Source organism: Diorhabda sublineata, chromosome 7, assembly GCF_026230105.1.
Source record: "Diorhabda sublineata isolate icDioSubl1.1 chromosome 7, icDioSubl1.1, whole genome shotgun sequence".
Taxonomy (NCBI): domain Eukaryota; kingdom Metazoa; phylum Arthropoda; class Insecta; order Coleoptera; family Chrysomelidae; genus Diorhabda; species Diorhabda sublineata.
In genome coordinates this window covers 12,267,266-12,283,895 of record NC_079480.1, presented here as the reverse complement: position 1 = coordinate 12,283,895, position 16,630 = coordinate 12,267,266, and the positions used below count along the sequence as shown (strand labels likewise).

Genomic DNA, 16,630 nt, shown 5'->3' with positions numbered 1-16,630 from the left:
TTTTATGATTTTTTAGTTAATTATAAAATAAGAAAGAAAAAGAAAAATAGTAATAATATATTTGATTTTTTTCATAAGATTGAGGCCTTTACGTTCACCTAGTTTCGCTAGATGGTACGCGAGTGATAAATAACGATCAGGTATTTTGTACAAGTCTAGAAAAACGTCTTTAAGAAAGTATACATATGGTGCTGATGTTTTTTGTTATATATGTGGTCAATTTATTGAAGTTTTGATATACACTACACATTTAAGACATCTTCTATTCTCTATGAAGCCTGCAAACCATTTTTTGATTGCCCAGTTCAGGATCAGGACAAGCTAAATGATTCTCATGTTGCTTGTAGTTATGGTAAAACATGTTTAAGAGGCAAGCAGTTTTCAATTATTCGAAGATTCAAATGTAGTAGACGGAAATTTTTATTTCCATATTATATAGGTCGATTTCGAAGTAAGAAGAGGTCCATGGAATTTGAAATACCAAGGATATATCCCTATGAACACGACTTGACAGGAAACACCAAAAACATTACTATTAGTTCCAATGAAAATAATTCCAATTAAGAGATTTTGCATACAGCAAAACAACTATAAAACCATATTATAAATACAGAAGAATTTAACGATTTGATAAAAGATTTAAATATACCAAAAAATAAAGCGGAGCTGTACTTAGTTTTTGCAATGACATTAAACGATTAAAAGTTGTTTTATCACACAACGAAAATAAATTCCTATATCTTCCAATCGTTTACTCAAAACATCTTAAAGGAATGGGGGTGAGATTACAAAGCGGATATATAAAGTGTTATCTGTACTCTGTATCCCTGCAGGGATAGCAGAGGGGATGATAAGCATTATATTCAACGGTCATAAAAAATTTTAGAATTTTAGAAATTTTAGAATTTCATTTCAACCGGACAGGGAAGGCTTCACGGCCTATGTCCTGGACTTGTTCGTAGCAATATGTTTAAATATTTTGTGCCAAAACTATTGGAGACATTTGTTATTTTGTGGTATGCGAACTAATAGGATTTAGGATATAATTCTTTCCTAGAACATTATCAAAAAAAATGAAGTAGCTATTGACTAGCTGGCTCTCTCCATATCCTCTATCAGGTCTAATCTGGCTTGATATGTAAATTACACCCCCTGACGACTATTCGAAACGGACGTCACAATGTCAAGGAAAAGAATGGAGAAATTTAATGGCCTTCTGAAGCGTAAATTTGCACTATGGAGGAGTCGATATAACACGACAAAACGTACCTTGAAACTGAGCTCTCGAAGAAGATGTTGCTATTGGGTATCTGCATAAAGATTCTTCCTGAGGATTGACTTTCGAAGTCGTCTACAAAGTCGTGTAGTTCCCGATGTATCAAGTTATTATTGAACACAGATATTAAGACAGTTAGTCTTCATTCATTTTGGTTTCTAAGAATTTCCTTTTTGAAAACAATAAGTAGGGAGAACTAAGTATCATCGAATCATTCTATATACAAAGAGGACAAGACTTTTATAAATAATATATTAATTCTTGAGAATGCCAATGGACCTTACTTATTGGTACGAGAGGTATTACTTAAGTATTGAGATAAGGCAACACTGATGTGAATAAGTCAAATTTGACATTGCCATTATAAAGTTCGGCATTTTATTAGTGACTTTCGACGTGGATTAAATCAGCAGCAGTGTGCCGGGTAACTCGCTTCGACTTTTGGTGATGAAGCACTATCTCGAGTCACCAGTGATGAATTTCGTGAAGGTCGTCCAAAATCGGCTTTTCTGCCAGAAAATATTGTATGAATATTTGGCTATTCATAAGATTATATATATTATATAGCAGCAATCGACTATATGGGAGTTCAAATAACAACAAAATTTGTTGTGCAGGAAGCAAATAATCGCCTACTTTTTTGGAATTACAGGACATGTCGTCAACTTTCCATTAGAACAACCTAGAACGGTCAATTCTGAATGGTACATTATCATTTGATTGCCAGAGATACTAGAAAAATCAGAAAAACAATCGCAGATGACGAATCATGTACCACCACATCAATGCGAGCTCTCACGTTAGTCAACGTTTTTGAACAGTCAGAACAGTCGAATTGATGGATTATCCACCGTACAGTCCTTGTTTGGCTCTAAATGATTTCTTCTTATTCACGCAGATCAAAAATAAATTGAGAGGTCAACGTTTTTTTACACCTGAAGAAACGATTGATATTTTGAAAAATAATAAAGCCATATCCAATTATAAATATTTGTTTTTATTTGTATATCTCGAAACTTAATTAGCAACCTTCGTATTATGGTTTATAATATCTGACAACTGACAGATAAAATGTATGACAATGAGATTTTTCAAAGTTAAAGCAGTTTCTATTGAATGATTTTTAAATATTTACATATTTTGGTCTATATTGGAAGTTCTCTGATTTTAATAAAACTGAAGTGAATCAAAGTACAAAAATAGTATTAACTGAAGTGAAATATGTGTGGTTATGTATAAATTTTTAGTTATGCATCGGTTAACCTGCTATATTCAATACGCTTCGACATATTCTAATTTTTGTGATGAACTTAACAGAGTGGAATTGACGTCCACAAGCGTTCGCGTCATTACCTACTATCAATATTCAGAAACGTCCAAAGCCAAGTTACGCTTCCGTAGTCTTAGTAATTAAAAATCAAAATGTTAAGAGAATATTTGGGGTCGAATCCACGTCTAATTTACATAATTTATTGGAAACATTTTAATTACGTTTATATTAATTGGAAGTTAAAAGTTACTTCTTTACTTTTTTGTTGATTACTTATTTTGCATACTTAAGGTGCGAATCAACGTAAGTCTAGTTTTCAAAACAACGCGTGTTTTAAAAATTTAATGGAAACTTCAACAATCCAAGAAACATTGAGTCTATTCTAAATTTCAACCTTTTAAAAAATTTTAATTAGTTTTACGTGTATGTAAATAAATTTTTTATCTCGATTCTGGCCTACTTTGAACGATCAGATTTAATTTAAGCTTCACAAACTTATGCATATATAATTCGATCAAAATAAATTATAGCTTGAAAAACTAAAAGACTGCTTTTAGCAACAATTAAAACAAAAAGTGAAAAATTACTTCGCGGCACGAGACTAAAATTACTGATAAGAAAATTAACACCACTATTATAAAAAAAGCGTTGGGTGCTTTCTATAACATTTTAAAACATCATTCGAAACCGTGTTTCAAATGAAATTAGTAAAAAATTATAACGGGTAACATCGAATCCTAAATTTCAAAATTTTGAGAAAGTTGGGTGAATGGGAAAAGCGAGAATAGATGAAAGGGAAGACCTACTTATAAGTAATTTGAGGAGAGGGAAAAATAATTGAGAAGACCTGGAATGGGAATCGAATCCAGATCTATCGGTCATGCGATAGTTATTCTTAGTCTATCAGACCGTGTTGGTCGAATGTATCAACCCATCCCTTGGTCGAATTGTTGAACATTGTGCTTTTTGGATTTTGGTCTACGAGGATGGTCCCAAAAGTATCTGGCCCAACAAAGGAAATACAAATATTTGGAAGCGAAGTATAGTTATTTTTCAACGTAATCTCCTTTTAGCTCAGCGATGTTCAATAAGTTCGATAACATTTTTATAATAGGAATCGAGAAGCTCCTCAAAATAACCATTAACTCTCTAACATTGCCTATTTATTGACCGCCCATCCATTTTTTCAAGTCTGGAAACAGAAAATAAACCGAGGGGGCTGAATTTAGCGAATGGGGTGCAAGGCTTAATATTGGTGGGGCTGAAGCCTTTCAAACAATATTCAAAAATTGACCGAAAACGTTCAATAATGATGGCTGCCAAACAGAGACTGAACAATGTGGTGTCTTCAAACTTGAAACATTTGCTTCATAAATTTTGTCAGGCCAGGTACTTCTAGGTACTTCCTTGTATATAAAATTATGTCATAATGCACAAAACTTATTAGTAGCATACATTTTTTCTTTTATGGTACATGCGAAACCAACGTAGCATCTTGCATGAAGGAATCTATTGGCATTTTATATTCAAAAATTTTCTTGACGCGAGTACGATTTCCGTGGCGCTTGGATTTTTCTATGCGATTTTGTAAATAGACCCAAAATAAGTCGAAAATGAGGAATAAAATTTTTCGATATCTCACTTCGTTTTCGAGATATGGATACTTGAAGTTGGAAAAATTTATTTTTATTTTATATTTGTATATAACCTAACCTAACCTAATCTAACCTCACCTAACCTTCTCGTGGTGCACTTGAGTGTAAAAAGTTCAAAACTTGTGAATTTTTTACAGCCAAAATTGTCTAAAAAATTTTTTTCTTCGTGTGAGGATTATTTTAGTTTTATTTTATTATTAATTTTTTTTCTTATGGGGGACTTCATATTGAATTTGAAGTAATAAAATATTCATTTGAAACAAAGTATTGCATGCCATCTGTTCAATAAAGCGAATTTTGAACTAACGTTTGATTATAACTTTAATTATCGATATCTCGAAAACGAAGCGAGATATCAAAAAATTTCATTCTTCATTTTCGATTTATTTTAGCCTAATTAAGCCAAATCCTTTTAAATCGCTGTGCTACGTACTTTACCCTCTTCCTTTTATTGTTAAGAGAAGTCTCATCCGTGGTAAGTTTATTTTCATTGAGATTTAGTGCTAGCTCAAATGAAGAACACCAGTTATCCATTGTACCGGTGTGGCTATAATTTATTATTATTAAATTATAATAAATCACCTCCAAAATTTTGTCGCATGAATTGAGAAATACCCTATACATAGAAATGTTAAGAATAACTTTTAAAAAACTTTATTTTTTACACAATGACTTACTTTCTCACAATTTTCTGTTAATGATAGTTATAAGTTTGCATAAATAAGTAAAAAAGAACAACAATAACAATTTGTATGAGAGAATATATTTTAGTTTGGGTATTTTTAGATAAATGTAGTATATTTCAAAAATTCCTCTATAAAATATTTTCATAACTGATGAAAAGTTACTATAATCATAATGAAATAATAATATATATCTATTCATTGATATATATACGTGTATAAAATATTTCCACTCATGGCCTCCGTGGCGCAATCGGCTAGCGCGTTCGGCTGTTAACCGAAAGGTTGGTGGTTCGAGCCCACCCGGGGGCGGAATCTTTTTTATTTTTATCGCAATTTTTAATAATTAGAAGGTAGATTATATATTAAATATAGGGATGGAAAATCGAATGTCACAATTTATTAGAAATAAATTACTTATAATCACTATAAAAATATAACGAATTTATACAGGGTGTTCCGGTACTGGTGACAAAAAATTCTGGAGTGAGTTGATGACGTGAAAATAATGCTGTGACATAAAAAATTTCTCATACGACCCCTCGTTTCTGAGCTATAGGCTTTTGAATCTGCGAAATTAGAACTGAAGGCGGCTCATGCCTAATGATTAACAATCCGTAACTTTTACAGGGACAACCTGTACAATCCAAAGATGGCGAGAATAAATGTTTCGTTTTTTTTAATCTTTAAATTGAAGATAAAATTTATGATTTAGGAGATAAGTAGATTTTTAGATCGTTCTACATGCCAAAGAAACCGTTCGCTATAAAGTGAAATTTGAAGAAAATTATCATAAATTGTAATTATTAATACTCACAGGAGGTATTAAAACACAACCAAATATTTCTTGGAGAAATAATGAATGAATAAATAAACATTTGTTCTGCATAATATCGGAGATTATCCAGACTGGCTTACGCTGGTTTCTAGTTAATACATTTGTTGGAAAAGTACTGTTTACTATTTTTTTTATCAACGTCACTTTGAATATTGAATCCTATGAATTTCAAATTTTACAAGAATTTTGTACAGCTCAAAGCCACCACAAATCTCAATTAATTATTTCCCAGGCGATGAATACATAAGTATTCGAAAATTATTTCCAATAACACATAAGATATTGTTGAAAAGAAAATATGATGATTAGGTAATTGAATCAAGTTTATTTTTTAAAAATAACATCATCTAAATGACGGCCCTCTCAAAGACGACACTTCTTTGATCACGAACGCAGATTCGTGAAAACTCTTGTCAATAAATCTGGAGTGATAGCTGCCATTTTCTGGCGGATATTTTCCTTTAAAGGCGTCAAGTCAGGGCTACGTGGGGGCCTGGGATATAAGGTCTGTCTCACAGCCGCATAGAGTCATTTGATGTGTGGCAGGTCGCTCCGTCTTGTTGGAACTCTCTCGTATTCGCGATTCATGATCTTGCAACTTCTGGAGGCAAATATCCCTCTAACATCGCAACATAGTGAAGAAGAAAAGGCCAATAATTCTTGAGATTGTTGCCCATACTGTTGCTTTCGGACTATGCTGTTTCATTTTTGGATTTTTTTCGGTTCAATAACAACAATTTCGTCAGTTTACGAACCCATTTGAATGAAAATGAGCCTCATCTGGAAAAAGGATGTTGTCAAAAGTGGAAAATCTTCAGCAAATGTCAACCATGTTCCAAAGTCGATTCCTGCGTTAACTGGAACTTATAAGGATGCAGCTTAAGATTCAACTTCAAAACTCGCTATAAACATCGTCGCGACAAGTTTAAAGCCGCCAACGCCTCCGAGTAGAGAAATGCGGATTTTTTCCTTAACCCTATCAATATTGTTTGTGGTCCTAGACGTTCTTGGACTACCTTTTGCTGGTGGTTAAGTTCGAAACGCTTAACCCATATTTCAATCACATTTGCACTTGGAGCTTCATTAATGTGTCTTAATCCATATTCTGAACGATAAAACGTGTAAACACAAAAAGCGCGATGCTTTCCACCGAAGTGACTAATGGCTACTAATACTCCACGAGGGCAACTATCCAACCACGCTAGGCTTCGCTCGCCCACGTACCGTTTACCTCGAGAAAAAAGATGATTCTATATTCACTTACAATATGATGCAGTTTGCAATATTTCTATACTTAATTAACCTTAAAAAGTAATTAAAAGCTAAAAATAAACTTCTGTTTTCTCATCAGCACCAAGTTTTAAAGTGTATTTTGTGTTGCAGAGTCGATTAGGACATTCTAGTAAGCGCGAACGTCGACATAAATCTCCGGGTCGTCAAGATAGTACTGACTACGCGGCCGATCTCAGTAGTGAGCATAGCACCCCAAGCACCCAAAGTCCAAGGCACCGGTTACATAACAGAACAGGTAACGTAGGTTCATAAATTTACGTTGAAGATTAATGATAGCTATTTAAATATTAATAAAGAAAAAATGCTTGAGAGTGAAGTTGCAGTAAAATTAATAGAAAGCGATAATGTCACTTTATGCTTGTAATACATACAACATTTTGTCGATAATAGCTAAATAAAGTGAAAACAAGTAAAAAAGTCTCCACGCGAGAGACTATAGCTAAATAAATCAATAAAAATATTAATTATTTAATAACTTTGTTTTCATTATTTTTTAACAATCATTAAAATTATTGATTTATCTGATGAAAATGACCTCAAATGAAATGAATCCAATGAAAGCTAGTTAACGTCTATTGTCATTTGATGTTGATCGATGTCTTATGATGTATGACCATGTTTATGATGTCTAATTTATGTTTTTTGAGTTCATTTGGCTAATGGGATCCCATTTTCGTTTATTTAATAAATTTTTTTCTGATACAACCCAAAATTTCTTTCGGTTCATGCTTTCTTTGAGGATATATTATTACTACAAACAGACGGACGAACAAAACGATTGTAAAAATATAATTCTATTTGAAAGTTGTTCATTCTGTATTTATTTACATACAATGACATTTCATAATACAATTCAATAAAAGTCTATTGAAAAAAAAGACGCAGGAAGATAATTTTTTATAGCTCTATGGAATTTACAATTTGTTTCTAAACAATAAGTAAATAGTATGACTTTACAAATTAGAGGAGATATTTCCATTAAAACATCTTATTAGTCTTTTGTTTTGACTACATGGAGGATCACTTAATTGAATTTAGTCAAAATGTATGTATGTTTGAAACGTTTTAGACGACGCACTTCACTCTCGTATTAAATAACTCACTAGCGGGAATATTTAAAGTGATTTAATCCTGTCACTTACTTAAGGACTAATATTCTCAGAAACTTATTTTAGAATCTTTGTACGAAGGTTGTTTTTATCTCAACCTCCGATGGGCTGTGAGGAAAAGACGGGTAAATATATAAATAGAAATAAGATCAGTATTTGTCGACAAGCTTTGTAATACTGTGACGGTTTCTTTGAGCTCCACGTCGTTGTGTTATACAAGCGCTGTTAGGACAGGCATTGTCGTGGATCAGAACAATCCCAGAAGTCAGCCTCAACGTTTATTTTGAATAGATCTTAGGAAGTTTTACAATATGAAACTCCATTAATTGTTGTTCCAAGCTGCATGAACGTCGCATACCTTTGAGGTCCTATAAAACATTTGACATAATCTTACGGCTATTGAAGGTTCGTTCGAATTTTGCGAGCCACGTTAGAGAATTTTTATGCATTGTTGTGATTGTCGTTTCGTTAGGGGAGTGTCTCATTACTTGTCTTAATAGATGTTAAAAGATCTTCTATATCAGTATTGTAACTGCCAAGAAACTCCAAAGTTGTACTCATTTAGTGAGTTTTGTGGTTGTCAGTCAACATTTCTGGCACCCAGTGAGCGCAAAATTTTCTGTAGCGTAGCTGTTTAGAACGATAGAAAACAGGGCAGATCTTCAAGCTTCCGGAAATTCCATCGATGGCAAACCTTCCAGTTTCGCTGAACAATGTCATTGCACCCTTGACCTCCTTTATCATGATTATCAATTCGTTCATCTTTGAATTTTCGACACCATACATAAACAACGTCATCACCAATAATGGTCAGGTAATTTCCATACACTCGACTCATTGTTCGATGAATTTTCGCTACATTGTTTCCTTCTGCCTGCAAGAAACGAATAAATGTTCACAATTCACGCTTGGGTAGAGAATTAATAGCGAGAGCCATGATTATGTGACCGCAACTCAACAGGAAATAACCTGTTGGAATCGCCAGTGACAGAGAATTTGAGCGAAGTCGCTTGTTATGAACACCAATCACCTTCTGTATTTCTTGCCATTGTATTGAAAAAAACAAACCTTCGTATAATTTCTAAATTAGATTGGGGAGCAGTTTTATAAATTTCATTTAATAATAACAGCTGTGATTTTCTCCCATTTATCCAGTTAATATTTCGGAGTCTAAGTCCCGGTTGTTTCCTCTTGTTAAATAGATGTATTTTCAACGTTCGTTGTTTTTTTGTCGAGATGTATACCCACGTCTGAGCTGGTAGTTATTCAGTGTGACTGGAGGGCACTGGTCTCTTCTCAGTGTAAATGTAATGTGTTGATATTTGAATTCGTTCAAACTTACTTAAAAGGGACGTATATTTTGATAATGAAAATTCACTGTAGCCACAATAATTAATTTAAATTATAACTTCTACGTAAAAAGGAATATTTTTTACACACTTACAAACTTTGGGGCTTGATTTTAAGTTTTTTACATTTGACACTATACTTAAATATCTCTCTTTTCCACTAAATTCTTCTGACCACGGATATAAAACAGATTTTTAAATAAATTTTCTAACAATATAAAAAGCGAAATTAATTTATTCAACTGACGTACGAGGATGGTCTCAGAAGTATCTGGCGTTAGAGTTAGAGAAGGCGGTAGTTGCTTGAAAAATACCACTGTATTAGAAAGTACCCAATCTATACAGCAAATGGTTCAAATTTGAAGACGTCACGTTGTTTAGAATTGGTGAACTTGGAGACAATTGCTCATCGTTATGTGATAAAATAATTTGATTTGATAAGCATTACCCCCACTAATATGAAAGCTGAACTTGATTCTACTCTGGGCGAGACTGCTACTTCGGTATCAACAGTTAAATATTAGGTAGCACAGTTTAAACGAGGCCGTACGAGGTTTGAAGACCAGCATGGCAGTGGTTGACCAAATGAAATGACGACTCCAGGAATGCTGAAGAAAATCCAGAAAGCGGTACTGGATGATAGTCGACTGAAAGTGCGCGAGATAGCAGACATGGTAGTCATTTCAAAAAGTGCGGTACATCACATATGAACTGAAAATTAGGTCAAGAAAAAGCTGTGCACAAGATTGGTACCAGGTTTGCTTACAATGGAACAGCGTCGTGAAGATGTTTCCATCCAGGGCTTAGTAATGTTTAACAGAAATAAAGCCGAACCACGGATGACACGAAGGATCATCACTTCACCGCTGAAACAAAAGAACAATCAAAACGATGGATTGAAAAGGTAGAACCGGCTCCAAAAAAGGCAAAGACGGTTTCATCTGCAGGCAAGATCGTGGCGTCGGTTTTTTGGGATGCGCGTGGGATAATTTCAATTGACTATATTGAAAAAGGAGTATTATGCGAGTATTATGCGAACTTATTGCAACGATTGGTCGAGGAAATCAAGCAAACCGGCTGCATTTGGCTAAGAAGAAAGTGTTGTTTCATCAAGATAATGCACCAGCGCACACGTCCCTTATTGCAATAGCCAAAATTGATTAATTATAGTTTGAATTGCTACCTTATGCACCCTATTCACCAGATTTACCTTCCTAGGATTATTTTCTGTTCCTAGACTCGAAAAAATGGCTTGGTGGTTGAAGATTTTCCAACAATGAATACATGATGTCGGCAGTTAATGACTATTTTAAGGAGCTTGATTACGTTGAAAAATAAATATATTTTTTTCCAAAATTTTTGTGTTTTGTTTGTTGGGACAGGTACTTCTGGGACAATTCTCGAATTAAAAGGTTATTTGATATGATGTTATAGTATGGGTTTATAGAGAGTTGAAAGGGAATGTTTAGTCAGAGAGTGAGTGATATTTATAGTTATTTTAAAATCTCATTGTATACTACCCTTTTAATGTACCAGTGAATATCGTAACAATTTATTTTCTAAATATTGAAACAAACTATTTTGGTCTCGCTTCTGAACCACATGAGAATTTTAAACCGTTTTCTACATATATTGGTATTTATGTTCACCGGTTGTTTGTCATAAATTTCATCGTTTTCATCGTTATTTCTTATTATTATTTTTTTATTGAAAAGACAAAGTTTTACAACAACATGTATTTAATTGACTTTAATGGAATTTACATGTATACATTAAATTAGTTGTATCAATCGATAACTTCAAGTTGTTGAATATTTTCAACGGACGTGAAAATACCGAAATTTCATACAGCATAATAAAATACTTCAACTTCATGTGAAATAAGTGAGTTATGATTACAGGAAATCCAATTTGTTTCTGAGCGGTGTTAGATTATTATATTTTATATGGGTAAGTAATTTAATTCACTTTTTACACAAATTATGGTAATAAATGTAATAAAATAATAAGAATAAAAATATGAGCTTTGTTTCTTTGAACAAAATTGAAAATAACTCACATAACTCAATTGGAATAATTGAGGTAAAACATTAAACATTGAATTTATATATCAAATAATAATTTTCCAAATTACATTACACATTGTAATAAATTTTGTGAATTTGCCTTTTTTTAAATTGGAATTGGTTAAATTAGTTCATAACTAATAACGTTGAGATTTTTTTGAAATTAATTAATTCAATTAAAAAATCTATGCATACATTACACTATTTATATTTGAATAATTTTGTTTTATTAATCATATTATTGAGTAAGATTGTTGTTTCTAAAAACCTTTTTATTTATATATTTATAATCCATAGAATAGTAAGCATCTATCAGAATATAATTTTATATTCCTTTGTAAGATGTAATCCGATTTATATTGACGAATTTATTTGTTAGTGTTCTATCGTGGATTTTATCAAATATTGAATTGAAATAAGCTTTTTTATTAAAACATTGATGGGATATGTGGTCAGACCAAAAGATTTGCGCCTCAATAATTAAGGATTCATTAAACACCCTTGATAGCCCCGTACTGGATGAATCAGACAAATTAAGTAATCAAAATAATTACTATTAATGTTAATTATAGTTATTATCAAGGTACTTAATTGAATGTTGTTGTTTTGAAGAAAGTAAATTATGAGAATTGTAATCGTTGTAAATAATTTAATATTTAAAAATACTTGTTGAAGTAATGCGTCATAATTTCTCATTACAAAATCAGTCCATTGGAAAGTTACATAGACCTTGCATTTATCAAAGATAACAATTTTTTTCTGATGTAAAGGGGGAGTTGTTAGAAGCTTAAGTTCAATTTTCTAGGGTTGCAAAAATCCGCCATCTTAAAAAAAGGGGTGAAATCGAAAATTATCGTGTTTTTTTGTAGGAAATGGAATTTTCTACAAATTTGCTCTCTTGACTTTTTATCGTGAAATGGAAAACAGATCTAGATCAATATGATGAAGAATTTCGAGGAACAAATTTCACTCATGATTTTTTAAAAGCCTTTTAGAGTTGGCAGTATCACTTGGAGCTTCATATTTCGGTTGAAGGGCTACACATCGTTTTTCCATTATAACGGAAAAATAATATATTAGAAAAACTAACAAAAAATATTTTTCTTTGGGAAATTTGATTCTTCACAAATTACCACTCTCGACATTTTTTCGTAAAATTGAAAACAACAAAGGTATACACAAAAAACGACAAAAGATAAAGAAGTAAATTTCTTCAGGCCGCTGTATCTTTTTTCTTTTCATTTTCCGGAAAACACTTCTAGTTTAATTTGATAAGAATATTTTTCTTTGGAAACTTTGATTCTTCACAAATTACCTCTCTCGACATTTTTTCGTAAAATTGAAAACACCAAAGATATTCATAAAAACGAAAAAAATTAAAGGAGCAAATTTCTTCAAGCCGCTGTCTTTTTTTTCTTTTCATTTTCCGGAAAACACTTTTAGTTTAATTTGATAAGAATATTTTTCTTTGGAAACTTTGATTCTTCACAAATTACCTCTCTCGACATTTTTTCGTAAAATTGAATACAACAAAGGTATACACAAAAAAGACAAAAGTTAAAGGAGCAAATTTCTTCGTTGTAAACTTTTTCCTTTTCATTTTCTGGAGACAGATCCAGATTAATTTGATAGAGAAATTGAGACAAACAAATTTCACTCCTGATTACGTACTATTGTTAATTTACAGCGTTTCAAATTTGACAATATCACTTATTGTGTAATATTTGGGTTAAAGGGCTACACATCGTTTTTCCGTTATAAAGGGAAAATCATTCATCACAAAAACTAACAGAGAATTTTTATCAGATCAATTTGACAGAGAATTTCGAGAGAAGCAAATATCACCCTTGGGAATAAATTACTTTAAATCGCTTTAAAGTTTTTGTTTTCAATTTACAGAAAAAGGTTTTTGAAGAGTTTTTCATAGAGCATAACTTTCAGTATAGAACATGCTACAGCGCTTCAAAGACGACACCATCACCGTGTACTCTGAAATAGACATAAAAAAATTTGTTGCTTTAGGAAAATTGACAATAATTAGTTATGAGTCTGGGATATTAAGCAATTTCTCGGATATGAATTAGCATCTTTTTCGTCACGGACGGTCGTTTTCTCTTGCACAAAGTGGTTTGGGATTGAAATAAAACCATCAAAGATATTTTTGCATTATAAATTAAATATGTGCAAAACCACTTTGGTTTATCTACGAGCATAATATTCAATGGCTGAAATTGCTGGAACAAAGTCTTGGGATCTTTTGCAACGCTCTAAAAAAAATCAATAGACCGAAGTAAAATTTGATGCAAATATCTTTCTGTAGTTATTACAAGAAAAATTCATCGGCAATGCAAATCCAACTACATAGAAATACAAAAAACACCTTTATCGTAGGCAAGTTTTACTATTGATCAAGTCGAATCGGATTCTGATCGTTCATTCGGCTCTCGTTGCATCGAAATCCGTCTTCACTGCTTTCAACACAAGACACAGCTTGTTTACATTACCTTAGCGTTTATCATCAGGTTTAGTTTTGGCTTGCGAATACTAATGCCCCTCCAAACCACCAAAATCGGTATTTTGTCGTTGCAAAGGCAACTGCGGTCCAATGTGTGAGTGTCGAAATTTTGTAAATTTCTGGCATAAAAAAGTAAAAAAAGGATGAAAAACCTCTATAGTTCATGGTTAATGAATTAGTCATATTCCATTTGTATAAAAATATCTTTTGTTTGGTTTCATAAAATAATAAATTTAATCAGAACTAAGAAAATCAATTTACGCGATCGGAAAATCATATTTCACGTGAATAAAAGCAATTTCAGCGTTATTGTTTTGTTTCAGACTCTCCTTTGAGCCGAACTGGAGGTGGTGGTGGCACCGGAGGGGGTGGTGGTGATACAAGCTCCCCAAGCGGATCCCCTAGGCCTAAGGCGCCAGCTCCAGGAGCAGTGTCAGGGCTTGATCTTTTGCCTGTGAGTATTTTAATTATTCACAAAATTTATTTAGTATATATACAGAGAGGACTACAGAAAGAAGTCTTAGCCGGTATTTATTATTGCTTACGAATTCTCAGCCCTCTCTTTTTTAATTCCTCAACCGTTTAACCTAAAATAGACAATGAATAATTATGGTATTAGGTTATATGATTTTTCTCTTTAAATCTGAAAGAAATTTTAATTATATAAAAGTTTTAAAAATGTGCTAATTTTTTTGACGCTGTTGAAAGATTGGAATTAACAAATGACAGATATTAGATTGGCTGGAAAGTTAGTAGGATGACACATAGGTAGCGCTACTATCCATACGATTTTCAGTTAGCCCTAGCCTAAACTAAAAACACGTTTATAACAGTAAATTGGAATGAATTGAGATTACTAATATTCCAAAGATATCAAAGGAACGTATTGGATATATTGTGAATGAATATTTGGATATGCAAAAGCTCCGTTTAAAATGGATACGTCGCGAGTTAGTTAGTTAGACCAAAAACAATAACGAATTGATGATTTTGAGCAATGTTTGGAGCTGCTCAATCGTGATAAACCCGAATTTTTGCGTCAATATCTGACAATAGATGAAAGGAAAAATAATTGTTTCATCAAGATAATCCACCAAGTCATAAATCAATGAACACGATGACAAGATTGCATTAATCAGGCTAACAACTGCTTGAGCGTCCATAGTATTATCTTGATCGGATCCCCAGCGACTTTTTACTGTTTTCGAACTTCAAAAGGATACGCGGATACAGAAATCTAACACCGACAGAGAAGTTGTTACCGAAACTGAATTCTATTTAGAGGCGAAAGAAAAATCGTGATATAAAAATGGTATCTGAGCATTGTCTGACCACTTCAGTTGTTGTATCGCATGTAAGGCAACTATGTTAAATATTAAAAATGAATTCTTTTGCCAAAAAAAGAAGATTTTTTCCATGCTAGCCTATGAACTTTTCAGACCCCTTATAATAGGGGGTTCAAGCTCAAACAATTGAAACGATATCTGTCGGAAGAGAACGGCAAACCACACACAGTATTTTGCTTACTTTTCCTTATACTTAGATATCGAATTCATTATTGAACTGTGGATATCTTCTGTAGTAATTGGAGATAAGAACATAAGATATAGAAAAATTTTAAGATAGATAAATAGGAATATTAACTTGGGAATTAAAAGTGATGTAATTTATTGGTATTAATGCCCTAATAACTTATTGAATAAATGAATTTCCACTACTTTTTATTCTACTAGAGTTAGTTAAGATTTTAATTTTGGTATTTTCACAGTCCACTACTAACGATGACGTCTCCAGAAGGAGGGAGTTGGCATTGCGGCAGCACTCCTTTTTTCAGTTGCGTATCCATTTAAGAAGAGGGCAAGGCCTAGCCGCCATGGATAAAAACGGTAATATTCCATTATTTACATTAATGTTGATTAAGTAAACAACACGCAAATAATGCGGGGTGGGTGTCCTATTTATCAATAATTCATAATAATATCATCAATATACAACACTGTAAAAATGTTTAATCGGTATTGGTACCTTCGTGAAATTTATAGAGTGTTGTTTCGATTTAATTTTACCTCAAAGTAATAATACGGACGTGGAGAATAAAATTCATAATGAAGTTTTTAGTGACCAAAGCCCTTATTAGTCAACACTTAATAAATAATAGTATGAAAAAGTAAAAAGGCGCTCCAAAAGGAGACTTCAGTAAGTAACAAAATGTAAATATATTCTCACACCTAAATGATGTCTAATCTAGCCTAAACAGCTACCACTCTATTGCAACAACTTTTTGTGATTTTTCTAAGGCTTTCGATTGTGTTCATCATAATATTTTAATCAACAAATTGCAGTACTACGGTTTCAGGTAAACATGGTTTAAGTCATACCTTACCAACAGAGGTCAGATTGTAAGGGTTGATATAACGATGTCTTCTTGCAAGCCAATAGAATGTGGAGTGCCCCAAGACCCAGTACTAAGCCTTATTTTGTTTCGTAGATATGATTTTTTGAATATGCGTATGTTTTACATCGATATTTGTGCATACGTATTTCCGATAATGGTTGAGCTAGCTACATTCCGAATT

General features: G+C 32.6%; 1 protein-coding gene and 1 non-coding gene across 7 annotated transcripts in view; both read left to right on the top strand.

Annotated features, from left to right (window-relative positions):
* The window catches only part of LOC130446506 (multiple C2 and transmembrane domain-containing protein), a 98,824-nt gene that overhangs the window by 19,788 nt on the left and 62,406 nt on the right, over window positions 1–16,630 (top strand). For 5 of the 6 annotated variants that reach the window (XM_056782809.1, XM_056782808.1, XM_056782806.1 and 2 more), the window contains 3 exons: window positions 7,106–7,250; window positions 14,378–14,508; window positions 15,823–15,940. In XM_056782809.1, coding sequence (XP_056638787.1) covers window positions 7,106–7,250; window positions 14,378–14,508; window positions 15,823–15,940 — 394 coding nt within the window. Of the gene's footprint in view, window positions 1–7,105; window positions 7,251–11,256; window positions 11,424–14,377; window positions 14,509–15,822; window positions 15,941–16,630 lie in introns of those variants that run through there. The other variant, XM_056782811.1, reaches the window with a different exon arrangement.
* Trnan-guu (transfer RNA asparagine (anticodon GUU)) lies at window positions 5,123–5,196 on the top strand. Its single transcript has one exon. It is a non-coding gene; the product is annotated as a tRNA-Asn (tRNA).